This window comes from Nerophis ophidion, linkage group LG04, assembly GCF_033978795.1.
Source record: "Nerophis ophidion isolate RoL-2023_Sa linkage group LG04, RoL_Noph_v1.0, whole genome shotgun sequence".
Taxonomy (NCBI): Eukaryota; Metazoa; Chordata; class Actinopteri; order Syngnathiformes; family Syngnathidae; genus Nerophis; species Nerophis ophidion.
Genome location: NC_084614.1, coordinates 71359355 through 71383015, shown reverse-complemented (window position 1 = coordinate 71383015; position 23661 = coordinate 71359355). Strand labels below are relative to the sequence as shown.

Here is a 23661-nt window from a genome sequence, read left to right as displayed (position 1 = left end):
CACCGGCAGGCTTCAGGAAGGTGCTTTTGATATTGTCATCCAGGCTATTAGGGAAGCCACCGGGGAGTCGAGACGCTGCCGCCGAGCTGCGGATGGCTTTTATTGATCTGCTTTGTAGCGGCGGGATGAAAGTATGAGCGCGATCACAGCGGCGCACGGTTTCTCTCCCCTTAGCGTGGTCTCATTATGCAGTATCTCTAAGTACATTTGCACTGTCGGGGGATCGTTACCACCGATTTTCCACTGCGATGTCTGTGTTCAACTATTCTCTTTGCGATACGGTTACATTACCCCGAAGAGCGTGGAGGAACGCAACAGACAAATTGACAGTGACAGTAATGTTTTATTCGGAAACACTGAGGTTTGACAAACTTACTCGGAGGACAAAGGGAAGCAAATAGCTCTTGGAATACTCATAGAGTCGGCAAATAACCTTGACGTCTCCCCGCAAAGGCTGCACGCAATCGGCAAGGTGTTGTCAGGCGAAGCTCCAGCTGGCCCAGAGCAGCGTCAGGGTCCCGGCGTAGAGGGCCAGCACCATCAGGTAGAGGCGGAAGAGGAAGCGGTCCAGTTTGGCGCACAGTGCCAGCCATTCATCCTGAGACCAGGACTCGCCGTCCTCCTGGGAGAAGGCCAAGCGCAGGGAAAGCAGCTCCCGGAGGAGCCGCTCCAGGCTGGAGGGATTGTCCGGAACGTCAACGAGGGATTCCAGGTCCTCCCCCAGAGAGCCCTCAAACTCGTAATCTACGGACCAAGGGGTACAAAACACGATCAGTCAGACTCAATCCTTTCCACACCTGATACCTTATCCTTTAATCCACGCTTCAAAGCACCACCGTCACCTGGAATCTTGTCCGTCCCTAATCGGTTTCACGGTGGAACCAGTGCCGATGGAACCAGGGGAGGGGAGTAGCTATCAGTCCTATTAGGACCCCCCTCGGTAAATAATGACCGTATTTTTCGGACCATAGGGCTTATAAGACGCACTGCCGATGAGCGGGTCCATTCAGGTGTTTTTTCATACGCACAGAATCAAAGGTGTCATATTATGATTTTTTTTTTTCCGAAATGTAAAACACTTCCTTGTGGTCTACATAACATGTAATGGTGGTTCTTTGGTCAAAGTGTTGCATAGATGATGTTTTACAGATCATCTTCATTTGATTTAACCTGCTCAGTGGCCTTGTGGTTAGATTGTCCGCCCTGAGATCGGTAGGTCGTGAGTTCATACCAAAGACTATTAAAATGCGACCCATTACCTCCCAGATTGGCACTCAGCATCAAGGGCTGGAATTGGGGGTTAAATCACCAAAATGATCCCTGAGCGTGAATATTGCCTCTGCTTACTGCTCCGCATACCTCCAAGGCGGTGGACCAATGGGGTGGGTCGAATGCAGAGAATAATTTCACCACGCCTAGTGTGTGTGTGACTGTCAGTGATACTTTAACTTTAATCCTCAAGCTGCTTTCTGACAGTAAATTCAGGATTCGCCGCTTTGTGAGCGTTCTTATATACATGGCTCACCTACGGCAGCGTCTTCTCCCCGTCATCTTTGTTGTAGCGGTGTAGCGTGCAAGGACGGGAACGGAAGAAGTGTCAAAAGATGGCGCTAATTGTTTTAATGACATTCAGACTTGACTTCAATCAATAACAGAGCAGCATCTCCTCATCCGCGTCTCAATAATGCATCATCAACACTGGAAATGTGTCCCGTGAAAAACCGCCTGACCGGAACCCTCTAAAAACTATGGTTCCTTGGGTGAAAAATGTAAACTCACTACACCGGTATGTTTTAGCGCTTTCATGGCAAGTTTACTGACAGATATAAGTAAGAACTTTACACTACTTTATATTAGAAATGGCAAGAGAGGAGGATAAATGTCCCATGACAAGAAGATAGAGAAAAAGAAGCTTATTGACTACGGTGTTGACACAGATTACAAAGGCGGACTCGCGCAAATTTTCAGGACTTACGCAGATCACAAATACACATCAGCAGGTACCAGAAGGTAAGAAAAGTTGGTTTTCGATAATATTGCGAAACAAAACGCCAGGTAATATGTCTGCTTAAAGGTGCCATTTTGCGATCTTTATACACACACCATAATAATACCTGTATGTTTAATGCGCCGATAATTTATCAAGCGGTGCCGCTTCATAACTTACCGAAGTCGTACTAAAAACATTTTGACAGATTTTTGGGTGCCATGTTTAACATTCTATATTTTCAAAGGAATTTTTAAAGTTTTGGTGTTGTTTACTGCCATCATATTGCAGTCTACACATACCTCTTATGTATGACTGCCATCTACTAGTCATGCTTTTCATTACACCATGTACCAAATAAAATTGCTTTGAGGTCGGTAAGCACAACCAGAATGTCGCCGCACATTAGACACACCTGGTCATAAGGCGGACTGTTGATTTTTGATAAAATTAAAGGATTTTAAATTAAGTTAAAGTGCAAATGATTGTTACACACACACACTAGGTGTGGCAAAATTATTCTCTGCCTTTGACCCATCACCCACTGGGAGGTGAAGGGAGCAGTGAGCAGCAGTGGTGACCACGCCTGGGAATCATTTTGGTGATTTAACCTCCAATTCCAAACCTTGATGCTGAGTGCCAAGCAGGAAGGTAATGGGTCCCATTTTTATAGTCTTTGGTATGACTCGGCCTGAGTTTGAACTCACAACCTACCGATCTCAGGGCGGACACTCAAACCACTGTGGTGCGTCTTATAGTCAGAAAAATACGGTGAGAGGGAGTAAGAGGGGAAAACTTCCGTAGTAGAGTCAGATCAATTTGAACAATGCGATTAAAAGGTTGTTGTATCTAGATTGGTCTCCCAAAGCTTTGGTAATAAAATATCAAAATAAGCAACTCTGCCTGGGATTCATTTATAACCATCTTATGTGTCATCTAACGAATCTGGGGGGTGACTGGCAGAAGACCGGATCGGAACACAACAAATGCCAGATCTACACGGGTTTTAAAAGGAGTTTTGGGGATCTTTAAAACACCCCAGCTTGAAGACCGGAGGCTGCAACACACGGAAATGCAGGACTAAAATATTCAATTCAATGCGGACTTTGGTAGGAGCTCCTAAACCAGCAATGACACAACGTGACGACGACGGTGGAGTGAACGAATGGTACTTTTTAGAAGTGGTATAATACCGAATATGATTCATTAGTATCGCAGTACTATACTAATACTGGTATACCGTACAACCCTAAACCAAACCTTGAATTTTCCCGTTAACTTTACCTCCAGATGGGTTGAGCTGGTCGAGGGTCCCGGTGGAGGTCAAAGTGCTCTCCGTGAGGCCGTACCTGTCAAGGAGGCAGGCCGACGCGGACAGTTCCCGCACCTCCTTCTCGCCGTGGTGGAGCAGCTTCACCACCAGGATGGACTTGATCAGGCTGAGCATGAGCATGGCCATGCACACGGCGAAGAACACACCTTGACACAGAGGGATTCAGGGTTTGAGGGAGTTCAGAGGCATACGCCTGTAGGACACGTGAGAGTCACCCTGCCTATGAGCGGCGTGGCGAGCGCGGTGGCGGGCAGGTCGTCTGTCAGGTTGACCCGGAAGACGGTGTAGCCCAGCAGCGTGCTGATCTTAAAGACCACGCGGGTGCCGCTGCTCACGGGAAGGTAGAAGCCCATCACGTCCACTATCATGAGGAAGATGCTGGGAATGAGGAGGCCGACCACGTACAGCAGGGGGCGCCGCCGGATTAAGACCTGCAACACAAAGTCAGTACTGGTAACTCTGAAACTTACCTATTCTTTTCAATAGGATCTGGTTTTGCAAGAGGTCTAAGAAGTATTTGGGATGAGTACCGATCACATTGGATACGGTACACTGGGAATCGATCATTTTTGGTATTTTTAACAAATGTTAATTGTTTGAGGATAACATTTTGTTTTAAAATGTAGCATTTTATTTTCTAATGTAACATTTAAAATGATGATTTGTCACCACAATGCTCCAATAATTCAGGTAGCAGTACAGTAAGTAGTTTAACTGGGAAGTAGCTTTTTCCGGTAAGGTGAGTGCCCTACAAAGTGTTTGTACTGTAAGCATTGTGCTTATTACACATCAGCTGTTTGATTTAAAATTAATCGCACACTCTTGGCATTCTCTCCATGAGCTTCAAGTACACCTGTGAAAAGAAAACCATTGCAGGTGACTACCTCTTGAAGCCAAGAGTGTGCGGAAAAAGTAATCAGAGCAAAGGGTGGCTATTTTGAAGAAACTAGAATACAAAACATGTTTTCCATTATTTCACCTTTTTTTGTTAAGTGCAGAACTCCACATGTGTTCATTCATAGTTTTGATGCCTTCAGTGACAATCTACAATGTAAATAGTCAAGAAAATAAATAAATCGCATTGTATATAATATCTGTTTTTAGCGTTTAAAAATATAATATAAATAGAAATAGAAATATTTAATAATGTGTATATATATATATATATATACACATTGTTAAATATTTGTATTTATATTTTTAAATGCTATATATATATAATATATATACACACATCTATATCTATATAAATGTATATATATATAATACATATATATATATACATATCGATAGATAGATAGATAGATAAATGTATATATATATATATATATATAAATAGATGATAGATAGATAAATAGATAGATAGATATACATATACACTCATCTGTTTATATATATATATATATATAAATATAGATGTATATATATATCTATATATATACATATATATATGTATATATATACATATATATATACATATATATATATATATATATATATATAAATATATATATATATATATATATATATATATATATATATATATATAAATACACATGTAGATGTATTTCTTAATTGGATTATCCAGAGAATAGTGCTCAATACCGTGATAAAGCGCAATATGTATGGGTGGGAAAAATCACAAGACTACTTCTTTTCTACAGAACTGTTTCATGAGGGGTTCCCTCAATCGTCAAGATTGAGGGAACCCCTTATCAAACAGTTCTATATATACATTTATATATATATATATATATATATATATACAAATATATATATACATTTATATAAAGAAATATCATGATGACCGTTGCATACTTTAACTTTTCAGTATGCGACTCTTGGTGGAAAAAGTTAGGACACCCCTGAACTACAGTATCAAAAGTTTTGATATTTTGATTTGAAGTGAATTATTATACATATATATATATATACATACATGTGTATATATATATATATATACATACATGTATATATATATATATATATATATATATATATATATATATATATATATATACCCTTGCATACTTTAACTTTTCAGTATGCGACTCTTGGTGGAAAAAGTTAGGACACCCCTGAACTACAGTATCAAAAGTATTGATATTTTGATATGAAGTGAAGTGAATTATATTTATAAAGAGCTTTTCTCTAGTGACTCAAAGCGCTTTACATAGTGAAACCCAAAATCTAAGTTACATTTAAAACAGTGTGGGTGGCACTGGGAGCGGGTGGGTAAAGCGTCTTGCCCAAGGACACAACGGCAGTGACTAGGATGACAGAAGCGGGGATCGAACCTGGAACGCTCAAGTTGCTGGCACGGTCGCTCCATCAACCGAGCCATACCGTCCCAAGAATTAGGGCGGTGTAGCTAAATTCTGTAATATCAATTTGAGAATTGATATTACGGCATAACGATTTGGTATCGGCGTTATCAATATTTCAGTATCGACCCGCACATCACTACTTACAAGACATTTCTTGTTGCAGGGATCTTACTCTGCATTTATTTAGCACCATACTGCGGATACTCCCCCCCTACCCCCCACCACAGTCTGTTTGCTACCGTTAATGTCGAGAAGCGAGTTTCAAAAGCCATCCCTGGTGTTTACACATGATGCACTATTGACATAAACGTCCTTGTTTGAAAATACGCAGCGGTCATCCATGAAGAACTCCTCGGCCAAACGCCCCTCGGCGCTTCGAGCTGCATAAATAGCAGTCGTCCCAGCTCTCCACCTGCGAGAGGGCCGTGGGGCCGTTCGCCTCGCCGCTAACAAGACGTCCATTGATCAGGCAGGCGCTGAGACAGCCTCATTATGGTCGCTCGCCCTCTCCCTGTCTATCAGAGCCTCTCTTCTTCTTATTCTTCTTCTTCTTCTTCTTCTCGACACCTACTAACAGGCCGCGCCTCATCATTTGGCATTAGGTCGCTCGGTCGGTCCGTGAAGGTATCAGCATATCGCGTTAAGCTTCTCTCACCTGTCAATGATGTGTTGTGCTTTTACGCATTTTACTCTCATGTAGTATCCATGTGTAATGTGGAGTACACAGGTGGGTAGAGTAGCCAGAAATCGTACTCAAGTAAGAATGACATTACTTAACTTTACAGTGAGTAAAAGTACAAATTGATTACCATTTATTTGTGAATTTGTGTCTTCATTATGAAAGTTTTTCTTGGACACTACATTTATGTAATCTACTTTTTGCGTTTGAATTTTGTCAATTAAACTGACAATTTATTTGAATAAAAATTCAGTGTAAAAAATAAAACATTCAGCGTATAAAAATGTGTAAAAAAAAAAAAAGATGTAATCACATGTTCCGCCCATACCTTTTAGAGTTTTTTATATTAAAAAAAGAAATACATTGAGTGAACCCTCTTGTCTACGGAGGGCCAAATGGGACAAAATTAAAGAAATAAATGCATATTTAAATAAATAATTTCTTAAATGTGTCATTTTTAATTAAATGATTGAACAAATCATTAAATTCTGAAATAATAAAATCAATTTAATCATGAAATACCTAATTCATGAAGCAATTAAGTAAATCATTACTTTATTAAATAATAAAATAACATTTTTCCATAGATAAATTGACATATGTAAAAAAAAAAACATTAATTCCAATTATAATTCATCAAGGACACATTTAGGCAACTATTTTAAAAAGTACAAAGTGATTTCCAGTTAGTAGTAAATTAAGAAAGTTTTTCTTGGATGTGACTGACTTTTTGTGTTTGAATTTTGTGAATTGAATTTTTTTACATCAAATTAAGCTGACAAATTAATTGAATAAAAATTCAGCGTAAAAAATAAAACATTCCTCATAATTTTTATAAGGAATGTTTTTTTTTTTTGGTTTTTTTTTAAAAGTGTAAAAAAAAATGTTTTTTTATCAAATATTCCGCCCATACTTTTTTGAGTTTTTTATAGTAAAGAATGAAAGAAATTGAGCGAACCCTCTTGTCTATGGCGGGCCAAATGGGACAAAATTAAATAAATAAATGCATATTTAAATAAATAACTACTTAATTTTGTAATTTTTAATCAAATTATTGAATAAAACATTAAATCCTGAAATAATAAGATCATAATTTAGTAATGAAATATCTAATTCATGAAGCAATGAAGTAAATAATAATTTTCTTAAATAATAAAATACAATTTTATAATTAATAAGTTGGCATGTGAAAAATAGGCGCCAGCGCCCCCCACGACCCCGAAAGGGAATAAGCGGTAGAAAATGGATGGATGGATGGATGGATGGATGGCATGTGAAAAAAAAAATCTAACTCCAATTATAATTGATTAAGGACAAATTTTGGCAATTATTTTAAAAAGTACAAAGTGATTACCAGTTAGTAGTGAATTACCAAAACTTTTTCTTGGACACTGCATTTATGTAACTGACTTTTTGCGTTTGAATATTGTGAATTTAATTTTTCTTCATTGAATTAAGCTGACAAATTAATTGAATAAAAATTCAACGTAAAAAATAAAACATTCCTCATAAAAATTTTGTGTAAAATTTTTTTTTTAGCAAATATTCCGCCCATACTTTTTTGAGTTTTTTATAGTAAAGAATGAAAGAAATTGAGCAAACCCTCTTGTCTATGTAGGGCCAAATGGGGCAAAATTAAATGAATAAATGCATCTTTGAATAAATAATTACTTAAATGTGTAATTTTTAATCAAATGATTGAATAAATCATTAAATCCTAAAATAATAAAAACATAATTTAATCATGAAATATCTAATTTATGAAGCAATTAAGTAAATAATTACTTTATTAAATAATAAAGTAACATTTTTCAATAGATAAATTGACATGTAAAAAAACAAACAATTCCAATTATAATTCATTAAGGACACATTTAGGCAACTATTTTAAAAGTACAAAGTGATTACCAGTTAGTAGTGAATTAAGAAAGTTTTTCTTGGATGTGACTGACTTTTTGTGTTTGAATTTTGTTAATTAAATTTTTCTACATCGAATTAATCTGTCAAATTGATTGAATAAAAATTCAGCGTAAAAAAAAACATTCCTCATAAAAATGTTGTGTAAAAAAAATAATAATAATCAAATGTTCCTCTCATACTTTTTTGAGTTTTTTATAGTAAAGAATGAAAGAAATTGACCGAACCCTCTTGTCTATGGAGGGCCAAATGGGACAAAATTAAATAAATAAATGCATCTTCAAATAAATAAGTACTTAAATTTAAATTTGTCATTTTTAATCAAATGATTGAATAAATCATTAAATCGTAAAATAATAAAATCATAATTTAATCATGAAATACCTAATTCATGAAGCAATTAAGTAAATAATTACTTTATTAAATGACAAAGTAAAATTTTTCAACAGATAAACTGACATATGTAAAAAAAAAATAATAATAATTCCAATTATAATTCATTAAGGACACATTTAGGCAACTATTTTAAAAAGTACAAAGTGATTTCCAGTTAGTAATAAACTACGAAAGTTTTTCTTGGACACTCCATCCATGTGACTGACTTTTTGCGTTAGAAATTTGTGAATTTCATTTTTCTACATCAAATAAGAAATAAAAGTAGTGTTTCCTCTTCACAAAAATACTCAAGTAAAATTAAAAAGTATGGTGATCTAAAACTACTCGGACAAGTACATCCATCCATCCATCCATCTTCTTCCGCTTATCCGAGGTCGGGTCGCGGGGGCAGCAGCCTAAGCAGGGAAGCCCAGACTTCCCTCTCCCCAGCCACTTCGTCTAGCTCTTCCCGGGGATCCCGAGGCGTTCCCAGGCCAGCCGGGAGACATAGTCTTCCCAACGTGTCCTGGGTCTTCTCCGTGGCCTCCTACCGGTTGGACGTGCCCTAAACACCTCCCTCGGGAGGCGTTCGGGTGGCATCCTGACCAGATGCCCGAACCACCTCATCTGGCTCCTCTCGATGTGGAGGAGCAGCGGCTTTACTTTGAGCTCCTCCCACATGGCAGAGCTTCTCACCCTATCTCTAAGGGAGAGCCCCGCCACACGGCGGAGGAAACTCATTTCGGCCGCTTGTACCCGTGATCTTATCCTTTCGGTCATTACCCAAAGCTCATGACCATAGGTGAGGATGGGAACGTAGATCGACCGGTAAATTGAGAGCTTTGCCTTCCGGTTCAGCTCCTTCTTCACCACAACAGATCGGTACAACGTCCACATTACTGAAGACGCCGCACCGATCCGCCTGTCGATCTCACCATCCACTCTTCCCCCACTCGTGAACAAGACTCCTAGGTACTTGAACTCCTCCACTTGGGGCAGGGTCTCCTCCCCAACCCAGAGATGGCACTCCACCCTTTTCCGGGAGAGAACCATGGACTCGGATTTGGAGGTGCTGATTCTCATTCCGGCCGCTTCACACTCGGCTGCGAACCGATCCAGTGAGAGCTGAAGATCCCGGCCAGATGAAGCCAACAGGACCACATCGTCTGCAAAAAGCAGAGACATAATCCCGCGGCCACCAAACCGGAACCCCTCAATGCCTTGACTGCGCCTAGAAATTCTTTCCATAAAAGTTATGAACAGAATTGGTGACAAAGGGCAGCCTTGGCGGACTCCAACCCTCACTGGAAACGTGTCCGACTTACTGCCAGTAATGCGGACCAAGCTCTGACACTGATCATACAGGGATCGGACTGCCACAATAAGACAGTCCGATACCCCATACTCTCTGAGCACTCCCCACAGGACTTCCCGAGGGACACGGTCGAATGCCTTCTCCCAAGTCCACAAAGCACATGTAGACTGGTTGGGCAAACTCCCATGCACCTTCAAGAACCCTGCCGAGAGTATAGAGCTGGTCCACAGTTCCACGACCAGGACGAAAACCACACTGTTCCTCCTGAATCCGAGGTTCGACTCGGACAAGTACAATTTACCCCAAAAAGTTACTTAAGTAAATGTAATAGAGTAAAAGTAAAGTTTTTTTCTTCCCAAAACTACTTAAGTAAAAGTAAAAATTATGATTAAAGTTAAAGTACCAATGATTGTCACACACACACACTAGATGTGGCAAAAATATTCTCTGCATTTGACCCATCACCCTTGATCACCCCCTGGGAGGTGAGGGGAGCAGTGAGCAGCAGCGGTGGCCACGCCCGGGAATCATTTTTGGTGGATTATAACAACTTTAAAAAGTAAATTTTTTACACAAAGTCACTTAAGTAAACATGACAGAGTAAAAGTAGTCTTTTTCACCAAAATACTCAAAGTAGAAAGTACGTTGGATTAAAACTACTGTGACGAATACAGCAAAGTATTTATTTTTCGCAAAAATACTCAAGTAAAAGTAAAAAGTATGTTGGCTTAAAACTACTCTGACAGTTACAATATAGCCACAAAGTTACTCCATTTACTGTAATGGAGTAAATGTATGGCGGTACTAACACCTCTATTGCATAAAAATTCAACAAATTAAGAGTGAAAACTATTAAAGTTTACACACAGAACACCAATTACGGCAATAATATCACACAACGTAAACATACTTTAGTGCAGAATCAGAGCCACCGATGTTTCTCTGCAACCTATTTTGAGTGCTTATTGTTACCTCACACAATCATGGAGGAGGCTCAATCAATAGTGTGACGCATGGGAGGAAGTGAGGATCCTTTCAAAATAAAATGGATGTAACGTCAAACAAATGTACTAATTGTACCCCTTATAATAATAGGGGAGGGGATCCAAATTAAAATGGTTTCTCCCTGTTAGTAGAAGAAGTAGTCACGTACATGGAAGCCGACGTGGGCGTAGTCGGCGCCGTCCTGTTGCAGGCGCCAGTAGCGTGACGGTATGGACAGCAGCTCCCACTCGCCGTCATTCATGAACTGCCTCTGATCAGTGGCGATGTCTTCGGCGCTCCTCCACAGAGCCAGGTCGATTTCCATCACTGGAGAGGAGAAGGAGGCGGGAAAAGGAGGATGACGATGAGACGGAAGAAAGAAAAATGATCATCTCGGCAGTTAATATTTTTTTTAGATGTTTTACGTCTCAGAATGTTTTCCGAACCACTCGTTGAACTCCAATTTTAATAGGAATTGTGAGACTATACCTACTCAGTGGTATAGTGGTTTGAGCAGGCCTCGACAATTATTTTGACTCGGGGGCCACATTTAGAGAAGAAAATGTGTCTAGGGGGCGTGTGACAGCCCCAGTCTGCCCATTGAAAGGTCCCAAGCTGTCCAGCTTCTGTTAAGTTCCCCATCCCTCTGTGCCAGCTTCAGTCATGGCACCTGCTCTTGCACCCAATCCTGAACCTGAGGCCAAACCTAACATGATGGCAGCTTGTGTTAATGGCCGTGACAAAGGAAAGGCATCCCAAGTGTACCACATCAACTTTCTGAAGGAATGGAAGGAGAGGAAATCCTCTGTGGAAGGAAAGGATGTCCAGGCCAGTCAAGTACCCACTCAAAGGAAGGAGTTGCAAGAGGAAACGGTGATGCTGGCGCGGGAAATGGAAATGGAGGATGATGTGGAGGAGACAGATCTGTCCATGCTCACTACACCACAGAAACCTGATGTAAGTCACTTGTCTCCACAATCTGCCCTTAAACTCTTGCAAGTGTGTGAAGAATTCCCAGTATTGTTCAGTGGAAAGCCAGGAAGAACTCCACTAATCGAACACGTCATTCATTTAAAAAACCCTACACCTATCAGTCAGCGCCCATACAGAGTACCTGAGCAGATGGTGGAGGCCCTCAACCATGAAATCCAAACTATGTTGGATCTTGGAGTGATTGAACCCTCAAACAGTGAGTGGTGTAACCCCAGTGTCCTTGTTCCTAAAAAAGACAACCCAGTAAGAGTATGTAATGACCTACGCAAAGTGAATGCCATTTCTAAATTTGATGCTTATCCCATGCCACGTATTAATGAACTTCTTGAGAAGCTCGGCAAAGCTGTGTTCATCACCACCCTTGATCTGTGTAAGGGATGCTGGCAAGTCCCTTTAAAGAAGGAGTCAAGGGAGTACACTGCCTTCCGTGGCCCAAAGGGTCTCTATCATTACACTGTTATGCCGTTTGGACTCCACGGAGCCCCCGCAACCTTTCAACGGCTAATGGATCGTGCTCTGCAGGGGTGTGGCCAGTTCTCTGCTGCCTATCTTGATGATGTGGTGGTTTTCAGCATTTCCTGGGAAGACCACCTCGCTCACCTGCGTCAAGTCCTGCTTCGGATCAATTCTGACGGGCTCACTCTTAACACCCAGAAATGTGAGTGGGCCAAAACTGAGGTGTGCTACTTAGGGTACCATCTTGGCAACGGGCAGATACGTCCTCAGGTGGACAAGGTGAAGGCTATCCAAAACAGTCCTAGACCCCGGACAAAGAAGCAGGTCCGGTCATTCTTGGGGCATTCTGGGTGGTACAGAACATTTGTGCCCCACTTCTCTACCATCACAGCTCCTCTTGTCGAACTGACAACCAAAGCATCCTCTAATCCAGTCAAATGGACAGAAACATGTGAAACTGCCTTCAAGAAGGTCAAAGCCATTCTTTGCTCTTCCCCGGTCTTACAGAGTCCTGACTTCAACCAATGTCCTGACTTCAACCGTGTTCAAGTTGATGCCTCCGGTGTGGGCCTTGGAGCCGTCCTAGCCCAAGGAAAGGAGGGCGAGGAACAACCGCTACTCTATCTGAGCCGTAAACTTCATCCCAGAGAATCTAGGTACTCGGCCATTTAAAAGGAATGTCTTGCCATCAAGTGGGCTTTGGACAGCCCACGTTATTACCATCTGCGACGAACCTTTAATTTGGAAACGGACCACCAGGCATTGAGCTGGATCAACTCCATGAGAGATCAGAACTCCCGTGTCACCAGATGGCACTTGGCATCACAGCCCTATTGTTTCAATATCACACATCGGGCTGGCAAAACTAACCTGCTAGCTGATTACTTGTCTCGTCTCCCTGAACTTGCTGTCGCTGGAGAGGAGGGAGGTAATGTGACAGTTTGATCCAACCACTGCCACCATATGTCACACCTGTAACCTACTCAGTGGCCTACTGGTTAGAGTGTCCGCCCTGAGATCGGTAGGTCGTGAGTTCAAATCCCGGCCGGGTCATACCAAAGACTATAAAAATGGGACCTGTTACCTCCCTGCTTGGCACTCAGCATTAAGGGTTGGAATTGGGGGTTAAATCACCATAAATGATTCCCGGGCGCGGCACTGCTGCTGCCCACTGCTCCCCTCACCTCCCAGGGGGTGATCAAGGCGTAATGGGTCAAATGCAGAGAATAATTTCGCCACATGTAGTATGTGTGTGACAATCATTGGTACTTTAACTTTAACTTTAATGTAACCTTTGCAAACCAGACTTCAAATCAAGGATAGCAAGGCACGCAGTGGTAACAGTTTACAAACATTTATTGAAAATCCCAAAAAGTTCCAAGAGGTGAACAAAAAACACAGGAAGACAAAGCACCCACAATCTCAGTAGTTGTTTGATTTATGGAGAGCGAAACTCTTGCTCAGGAAAGAGATCATCCTCTGGCAGAGACTGGTTTGCAAAGGTTACATTACCTTCACCCGAGGTGGGGTGTGACAGGGCGGTATATCTATTTTTATGAACACTAATACAAAACCTCACAATAATGTCTGATTGAATGCTAAAAACATTCTGACAGACCGCCTTAAAAAACATAATGGAATTTTACATTTTTCTATGAAGGATAAAACGCTGAATATTGACAAAAAATGAACGTCACACCCCTTGTCGATCGACACATTTTACAATCAAGTAAAACGCAAAAAAAATGCAACAAACAGTGAAATATGAACGCGAAATGTACAAAATAAGCCCACCTACAATCTGATATATCTGATACATCACTAAACTTTAGAACTTGGTTGTAAAAAATCTCCTTCCGCATCAGTGGAAACGCTCTCCACCCACATTGCTTGGTACCTCGTCTGAGCTGCAGTGACTTACAATACCATAGTAACTAATTAGATGACCATAGCAACTGGTATATCAATCATGAGCGCAGATTCCAACCATTGAAATACTTTGTTTAGTTCAAGACTTTTGGTCGGTAGAAAACATGACTGCACATCATAATGGCAGCTACACTTTCCATCTTAAAGATCTAAAAAAATCATTTGGGAATGTCCGGCGGGCCAGATTGAAAAGCTAAACGGGCCGCATGTTAGAGTGTCCGCCATGAGATCGGTAGGTTGTGAGTTCAAACCCCGGCCGAGTCATACCAAAGACTATCAAAATGGGACCCATTACCTCCCTGCTTGGCACTCAGCATCAAGTGTTGAAATTGGGGGTTAAAACACCAAAAATTATTCCCGGGCACGGTCACCGCTGCTGCTCACTGCTCCCCTCACCTCCCAGGGGCTGAACAAGGGGTTAGATGCAGAGGACAAATTTCACCATACCTAGTGTGTGTGTGACAACCATTGGTACTTTAACTTCAACTTAAATGTATTACATGATAATAATACAAGGTGTAGACCAGTGGTCACCAACGCGGTGCCCGCGGGCACCAGGTCGCCCGTAAGGACCAGATGAGTCGCCCGCTGGCCTGTTCTAAAAATAGCTCAAATAGCAGCACTTACCAGTGAGCTGCCTCTATTTTTCTCAATTGTATTTATTTACCAGCAAGCTGTTCTCGCTTTGCTCGACATTATAATTTTAACAGAAAAAAAACTCAAATAGATATTTTAGGCTTCATATTGCACCACACATTTTCAATGGGGGAAAGGTCTGGACTACAGGCAGGCCAGTCTAAAACCCACACTGTTTTACTATGAAGCCACGTTGTTGGCATTGTCTTGCTGAAATAAGCAGGGGCGTCCATGATAACGTTGCTTGGATGGCAACATATGTTGTTCCAAAACCTGTATGTACCTTTCAGCATTAATGGTGCCTTCACAGATGTGTAAGTTACCCATGCCTTGGGCACTAAAACACCCCCATACCATCACAGATGCTGGCTTTTGAACTTTGCGCCTATAACAGTCCGGATGGTTCTTTTCCTCTTTCTTCCATAGGACACGACGTCCACAGTTTCCAAAAACAATTTGAAATGTGGACTCATCAGACCACAGAACACTTTTCCACGATGCATCAGTCCATCTTAAATGAGCTCGGGCCTAGCAAAGCCTTTTGATTAATTGATTGAATTGATTGCCGGCGGCATTTATGGGTGTTGTTGATAAATGGCTTTCGCTTTGCAAAGTAGAGTTTTAACTTGCACTTACGGATGTAGCAACAAACTGTAGTTACTGACAGTGGGTTTCCAAAGTGTTCCTGAGCCAAAGTGGTGAAGTCCTTTACACACTGATGTCACTTTTTTGATGAGGTAGCGCCTGAGGGATCAAAGGTCACGGGCATTCAATACTGGTTTTCTGCCTTGCTGCCTTGCTTTATCCAAATTCTCTGAACATTTTGATGATATTACGGACCGTAGATGATGAAATCCTTAAATTTCTTGCAATAGCTGGTTGAGAAATGTTGTTCTTAAACTGTTGGACAATTTGCCCACGCATTTGTTCAGAAAGTGGTGACCCTCGCCCCATCCTTGTTTGTGAATGACTGAGCATTTCATGGAAGCTGCTTTTAATTTCAAACGGTTATACAAACCGCCAGCAGTTTTAGCGCGCTTATCATTAATACGGTTTATTGTTGCATCCCTAATCGCACTGTATTCTATTTAGGGCTTAATGGTCGCCAATGGCTCCCTAAAGTAGTGGCCTTACAAAATAAAATGCAAGCAAACACACAAATACAAAAAAAGCAAACCAATCCCAGTTGAGTATTTGCATATAATGTAGGCATTTGTCAGCGAACAATGTTTCAGTTAAACCATGGGTGTCAAACACTGGCCCGCGGGCCAAATTTGGCCCGCCGTACAATTTCATTTGGCCCTTGAGGCAATATCAAATTAACATTAGAGCTGGCCCGCCGGTACTATAAAGGCACTGCCTTTAGCGTTGTTTACAATATGTTGTCACGTCCGCTTTTACTCCATACAAACAGCGTGCCGGCCAAGTCACATGATATATTCGACTTGTACACACACTTAAGTGAATGCCAATCATACTTGCTCAACAGCCATACAGGTCAGACTGAGGGTGGCCGCATAAACAACTTTAACACTGTTACAAATATGCGCCACACTGTCAACCCACACCATACAAGAATGACTAACACATTTTGGGATAACAGCCGCACCGTAACACAACATAAACACGACAGAACAAATACCCAGAATCCCTTGCAGCACTGACTACCACCAAAACCCGCCCCCCACCACCAACCCCACCCATCTCATTATTATTTTATTTTAAGATTTATTAGCCTGTGGAAAAATGTAATGTTGATATTTACATCAGAAGGCTGCATATAGAAAAGAGGCATTAAATGTTTTATTTAAATTGTATTTATTTGACCATTAATTTTTTTTTTCGTTTGTTTTTTGAATGTTGATTTTGCACTATTAAGTTCTATAATTATTGCTTGTTCCATATTCATTGTTCAAGCAAATCAGTGTAGCAAACTGAGCAATAATTAACAATTTATTCATGCACTTTCTCTTGTTACTTCAAGGCTTGAATGTTTGATTCATTCATTATTGTTATTTTATTTTCAAATTTATTATTAGCCTGTGGACAAAGTTTATATTGATATTTACCTCAGAAGGCTGCAAATAGAAAAGAGGCACTCAATTTGTATTGAAATTTTATTTGATATGCCATTGATATTTTTTAATTATTATTATTATTATTTGAAACTCGATTTTGCATGTCACCATAAAGTTATATAAGCCTTGCTTGTTCAATATTCAATGCAAAACTTGTTTGGGTCCCTATTAAAAGGTTAATTTGTTCAACCTTGGCCCGCGGCTTTGTTCCGTTAAAAATTTTGGCCCACTCTGTATTTGACTTTGACTCCCCTGAGTTAAACCAACACAGTGCGCCACGGAGGACTTTGCGAATGGCTTGGGGAAATCCAATCCAATCCAATCCACTTTATTTATATAGCACATTTAAACAATAATAACGTTTCCAAAGTACTGCACAGCCATGTTAAAAACAACATTATGCTCCACCAATGACTGAACAAAACAAAAAATGAATAAAAATAAAAACAATAAAAACAATATAAAAACAAATATGATTAAAAACTATTTTAATCATAAATCTGTCGTTATGTTCTTATCAGAGACGGAGCAGGAAGAAGCTAGGACACCTGAGTGGAGCCAGCTGCGGAAGGTGAGGCTGCAGTTCTGCTTGTCGAAGGGGAAGGCGTACATCTCCAGGCTGCAGGCCAGCACCACCTGCATGGGTCGGTAGTTCTTCACCCAGCCCGAGGAGTTGACGTAGACGTACGGGATGGGCGCGGACGTGCCCTCGTCCACGCTGCACAAGCACACGAAGGACAAATGAAGGTCGGGGTAGGACTAACCGAGTGGTCACGGGGGGGTGTAGACGTACAACTCACTGACGATGATGTCGGGTACCCAGATGGCGTCGGAAGACAGGGAAATCTCCTTGATTCCGTCAAATTCCTCCGGGTCCCAAACCAGGAACTCATCAGCCCAGATCTGCGGAAGCAATAAGCCAAATCCTTCACGTCATACAATAGGGGTGTCCAAAGTGTGGACCGGGGGCCTATTGCGACCCGCAGCTCGAGTTTTTACGAGGAAAAAAAACCTATAAAAATGTAAGAAAAAAAGAGCAAAAAAACATGATGTAATAGAAAAAAAGGTGAAATGTTTGTACTAATTATTATTAATGATAAACATTGTCTCTTTTAACACAAAGTTATGTATTTAAATGCCGAATATATGATGTTTAATTTTTTTTTACAAAAAGTCTGTGCACCTCTGATCTAAAATATTAGAAACTTTCTAAGTGACTAACTAAGTAGTCACCTGAAAAATAAAATAAAGAAAAATAATATTATTATCTAATACATTTATGAATTTGAAAAATTACAACAACTTAAATAATAAATGTTAAAAGTATAACTGAACATTGATCTATTCATAAAGCAGAATTTTGGACACACCGGGTTGTGAAGTTACATAATCGTAACAGTATTCTTATAATTGTCATTATTATCAACATTATATTCGTAGAGGAAAATGTCAACAACATATTGTTAAAAAAAAAAAAAAAAACTATCAAATGCAAGAACAAAGCAAGAAGATGTACTGTAATGCAATGTGAAAAGGTGGAATATTCATACTATCCATCCATTCATCCATTTTCTACTGCTTATTCCCTTTGGGGTCGCGGGGGGCACTGGTTCCTATCCCAGCTCCAATCGGGCGGAAGGCGGGGTACACCCTGGACAAGTCGCTACCTCATCGCCGATGTTCATACTAATTATTGATAATAATATACTTTGTCATTTGTAACACAAAGCGGACACAAAGTTATGTATTTAAATGCTGAATATATAAAATATATACAATATAAAATATCAGAACCTCTCAAAATTAAAATTATTTAAAAACGAAATAGTCAGTTAATAAATTAAATAAACAAAGAAAATTACATTATTACCTAATTAATTATTGAATTTGAAAAATTACAACAACGGAAATAATAAAGGATGTTAAGATGGTAACTGAACATTCCAATTTTCATCAAGCAGAATTTTTGACATCCCATGTTGTGCAGTTACACAATCATAATGTTTTTATTATCATTGTAAATATTATTATCATTATTATATTCATACAGGAAAAATGTAAAATGACAGAAAAAAAGAGCAAAAAGATTAAATTTTCATACTAATTTATAATAATGTACTTTGTTACTTATAACTCAAAGCAGATACAAAGTTATGTCTTTAAATGCTGAAAATATGAGGTTTATTTTTTTCTTACAAAAATAACTAAAATATTAGAAGCTCTCGAAAATTTCAATAAAATAAAAACATATACTAAGTCGTCAGTAAAAAAAATTAAGTAAACAAACAAAATGATAATATCGACTAATGAAGTAATGAATTTGAAAAATTACAACTAAAATAACAAACATTGTTAAAGGTATAGCTGAACCGTAGAGCAGAATTTTTGACACTCTAGATTGTGCAGTTACACAATCGTAATGGTATTATTATCATTGTCAAAAATATAAGAAAATGAGCACAAAGGTGTACAGTGACACAATGTGAAAATTGGGATACTACTTATTAATAATAATACACTTTGTCACCTACAACACGAAGCTGACACAACGTTTTGTCTTTAAACAAATATTTTTGTATTTAGCATTTTTAAATAAATAAAAAAAAATCTCAAAAAGGCTTCCTTATACTTGGACTTTTGAGTATGCGGCCCCTGGTGGGAAAACGTTTGAACAACTCTGTCGTACTGTATTTACAGTTTTTCATGCCATACCTGTCTATACCAAATACTTGTGGTCACAGTTTGGGTTTTTCCGTCCTGAAACGAGAAAAACGGCTTTGAGGTTATTATTTACAGTACGTTTGGGTTCTTTGTCTGCTTTCACGTGGATATTACCACGTCCAGGATGGACTGTAGAATGAGGTCAACGTAGACGGTGGTCGCGCTGGTCCAGTTGTGAACGGGGCGGACTCCGCAGTCATACTTCCTCAGGAGGGTTCTGGTCAGCTGATTCAAAGCCGATCTTCGTGGTTTCTCCGGCACACTCTCAGCCAGATGGCCTTCAAGAGATAGATAGCAGCAGTGTTGCAGTAACTCAACGTCTTTGTGGATCACGCCAGTAGGATTTATACATTAAGCCAGTTTTTTGTACCCAGACCCCTTCCCACCCTGTATGGGTCAAGTCCAGCTAAAATTCAATCGCCCAGCACTGCAGTACAGACTTTTTTATGATGTAACAAGTGTTGTTTCTGGGTTTTGGGTGATGTCCCATTAGTGACTCCTGCCTTATCTGGGAGACGACGTCCACAGCTGTGGACATTTGTGTTTTGCATGACAGGGCTATTTTTTCAAAAATATGTAACACTGGCGAAATAGACCAAAAACTATTTAGGCCGAGATCGCAGACCTCAGCCAGACCCTACCTCTCTATAATAAAGTAAGTCCTGAATCTAGACCTGATCTGGATGTAATAATTTCTTCATTTTCCCATTTCCTGAAAGTTTCAGCAAAATGTGCTCAAAACCTTTTGAGCAACAGCTCGAGTGAAGCTTTTTGACGGTCATCCACAGTCTTTGTCTCTGTGGATGGGGGCAGGGAAGCTAATATACACACTCATAACGTAAACGTAAAGTAACGTAGTAGAAATAGTCCAGCTCGGCCCAGAAATGTAATCAAATGTTCCTTTTCCCATTTCTGACATTTCCTGAAAGTTTAATCAAAATGTGCCTTTAACTTTTTGAGTTATTTTGGGGGGAATGAAAGAAACAGAGTGAACCCTCTTGTCAGTCACAAGCATATTGACACACACACCCACACAAAATCAAAGAAGTGGTGACCCGTAATGTTAACGTAAGGCAGGGGTGTCAAACTCATTTTATATCCGGGGCCACGTGGAGAAAAATCTACTCCCAAGTGGGCCGGACTGTAAAATCATGGCACGATAACTTAAAAATAAAGACAACTTCAGATTGTTTTCGTTGTTTAAAAATAGAACAGAACAAGCACATTCTGAAAATGTACAAATCATAATGTTGTTGTGGTTTGTTTACGTGTTGTTGTTAATTGTATTCTACCTTTATTAGTCGTTATTTATACTTTCTCAATAAATTATGTGATATCGTTCACCAGTCAGCTCATTGGTGTTCATTTTCAATCTATCAAGATAAAAAGATTATTTCAAAATCAAATTACAGGATGTTATTTATGTAGTTTGCTAATGGTGCACTAACATCACATGGTTTATTTTGTTTTATTTATCATACATCATCTACAAAAATACAAATAATTGCTATTGCGACATCTAGTGGACACATTTATAACAGCAGTTTCTTTCATTCAAAAATTTTGGCTCATTTTCATACTTAGCTAACTCATCCCGCGGGCCGGATAAAACCTATCCACGGGCTTATCCGACCCACGGGCCGTACATTTGACACCTCTGACGTAAGGTAACATGATCTGCATCAACCCCAAAATGTAATCAAATATCTTTTTTATCCCATTTCGGACAGTTCCAACTGTGATAAAAATCCGCCCATACCTTTTGGAGTGTTCTATAATCAAGAATGAAGGAAATTGAGTGAACCTTCTTGTCTATAGAAGGCTAACTGGGACAAAATTAAATGAATAAATATATCTTTAAATATTTACTTAAATGTGTCATTTTTTTAAAATTATATAATTGAGTAAATCATTAAATCCTGAAAGAAAATCATAATTAAATCATCCATCCATCCATCCATCCATTTTCTACCGCTTATTCCCTTTCGGGGTCGCGGGGGGCGCTGGCGCCTATCTCAGCTACAATCGGGCGGAAGGCGGGGTACACCCTGGACAAGTCGCCACCTCATCGCAGGGCCAACACAGATAGACAGACAACATTCACACTCACATTCACACACTAGGGCCAATTTAGTGTTGCCAATCAACCTATCCCCAGGTCATGAAATATTTAATAATGAAGCAATTAAGTAAATAAAATAAAATACAATTTTACATTAAAAAATTGCCACATGTAGTAACACATTTAATTCCAATTATAATTCATCAAGGACACATTTGTCTATGGAGAGCTAAATGGGACAAAATAAATCAAACATCTTTACATATAATTACTTAAATGGGTCATTAGTTGATTAAATCATTAAACATTTACATAATAAAATCGATGATTCATTAAATATAGCAATATTTAATTCTTGAAGTAATTAAGTTAATAATTAATATATTAATTAATAAAATAACATTTTATATCATATAAATTGACACATGTAATATAACATTTGTTCCTTTTTTTAAATTCCAATTATGATTAATTAACAACACTTTTAGGTAACATAGTAGAAATGATGCGAATCAGACCAAAATTGCATCAATTGTGCCTAATCACATATATTTCGGACATGACAGACAGGACGGTATCAAATGTCCATTGCAGAGGACACTGTTCTCACGAGGATTGTGTATATTGTACTATACTGTATCTACTTGGATAATATAAAAGCCAAATGTCACATTTTGTGAGTTGTGAAATTAAAATGCTGAAAATGTCCGTCCTAATGTTTTAGTCAAAACAGCAGCATCTTACCTGACAACAGCAACATCCAAATGAGAGGCATCAAGATTAAAATTCTCCTAGTCGTCCGCTTAAAAAAAACTAATTGATTAGTATAAGTATCTTCAGGTGAGTCGTAAAGAGGAGCAAGAGCAGTGCGGAGTGATGAGCAGCAAACAATGACCAGGCTAGCCTGGTCAACATTTTGGTTTCACCCGATATTGATCTCCCAACACCCGAGTAAGCCGATACCGTCCACATCATAGCAATGTTAAATGTTTGTGTATTGTTGCACACAGGGTCTAGTACCAGGTTCTGGGCCACCAAACACAGGCTCTTGACCCGTGTAAGTGACCATGTATAGCACACACACACACACACACACACACACACACACACACACACACACACACACACACACACATATATATATACATATATATATACATATATATGTGTGTGTGTATAAAATATATATATATATACTTATATATATACACACACAGTCTATATATATGTGTGTGTGTGTTTGTGTATGTATGTATGTATGTATATATATGTATGTATATATATATATTTATACATATAGTATGTATGTGTGTATATATATATGTATATATATATATACACATACATATATACATACACACATACATACATATATATATATATGTGTGTGTGTGTATGTATGTATGTATGTATGTGTATGTATATATATGTATGTATATATATATATATTTATACATATAGTATGTATGTGTATGTATATATATATATACACATACATACTATATGTATAAATATATATATATACATACATACACACATACATACATATATATATATATATATATATATATATATATATATATATATATATATATATATATATATATATATATATATATATACACACACACACACACTCACAGGCAGCACGGTGGTATAGGGGTTAGTGTGTCTGCCTCACAATACGAAGGTCCTGAGTAGTCCTGGGTTCAATCCCGTTTTTTTTTTTTTTTTTTATTGATTGATACTTTTGTTATCAGTTTGAACATCAAATATGTTGTCTTTGTGGCATATTCAACTGAATATGGGTTGAAAATGATTTGCAAATCATTGTATTCCGTTTATATTTACATCTAACACAATTTCCCA

General features: G+C 39.0%; 1 protein-coding gene and 1 long non-coding RNA gene across 3 annotated transcripts in view; one reads left to right on the top strand and one right to left on the bottom strand.

The window, feature by feature from the left end:
* Window positions 1-20388, top strand: part of LOC133551841 (uncharacterized) — a 33804-nt gene extending 13416 nt beyond the window's left edge. The window contains exons 2-3 of one of the 2 annotated variants that reach the window (XR_009806575.1): window positions 3278-3763; window positions 17531-20388. This is a non-coding gene — a long non-coding RNA (uncharacterized LOC133551841). The remainder of the gene's footprint in view (window positions 1-3277; window positions 3764-17530) is intronic. The other variant, XR_009806576.1, reaches the window with a different exon arrangement.
* On the bottom strand, window positions 335-22660 carry htr3b (5-hydroxytryptamine (serotonin) receptor 3B). The gene is given in 9 exon segments (XM_061898985.1): window positions 335-744; window positions 3272-3532; window positions 3535-3751; window positions 11087-11244; window positions 17558-17727; window positions 17803-17912; window positions 19722-19766; window positions 19845-20008; window positions 22537-22660. Coding segments are annotated over 9 exon segments (1422 nt in total). The 5' UTR covers window positions 22568-22660; the 3' UTR covers window positions 335-478.
* Window positions 22661-23661: the final 1001 nt, after the last annotated feature.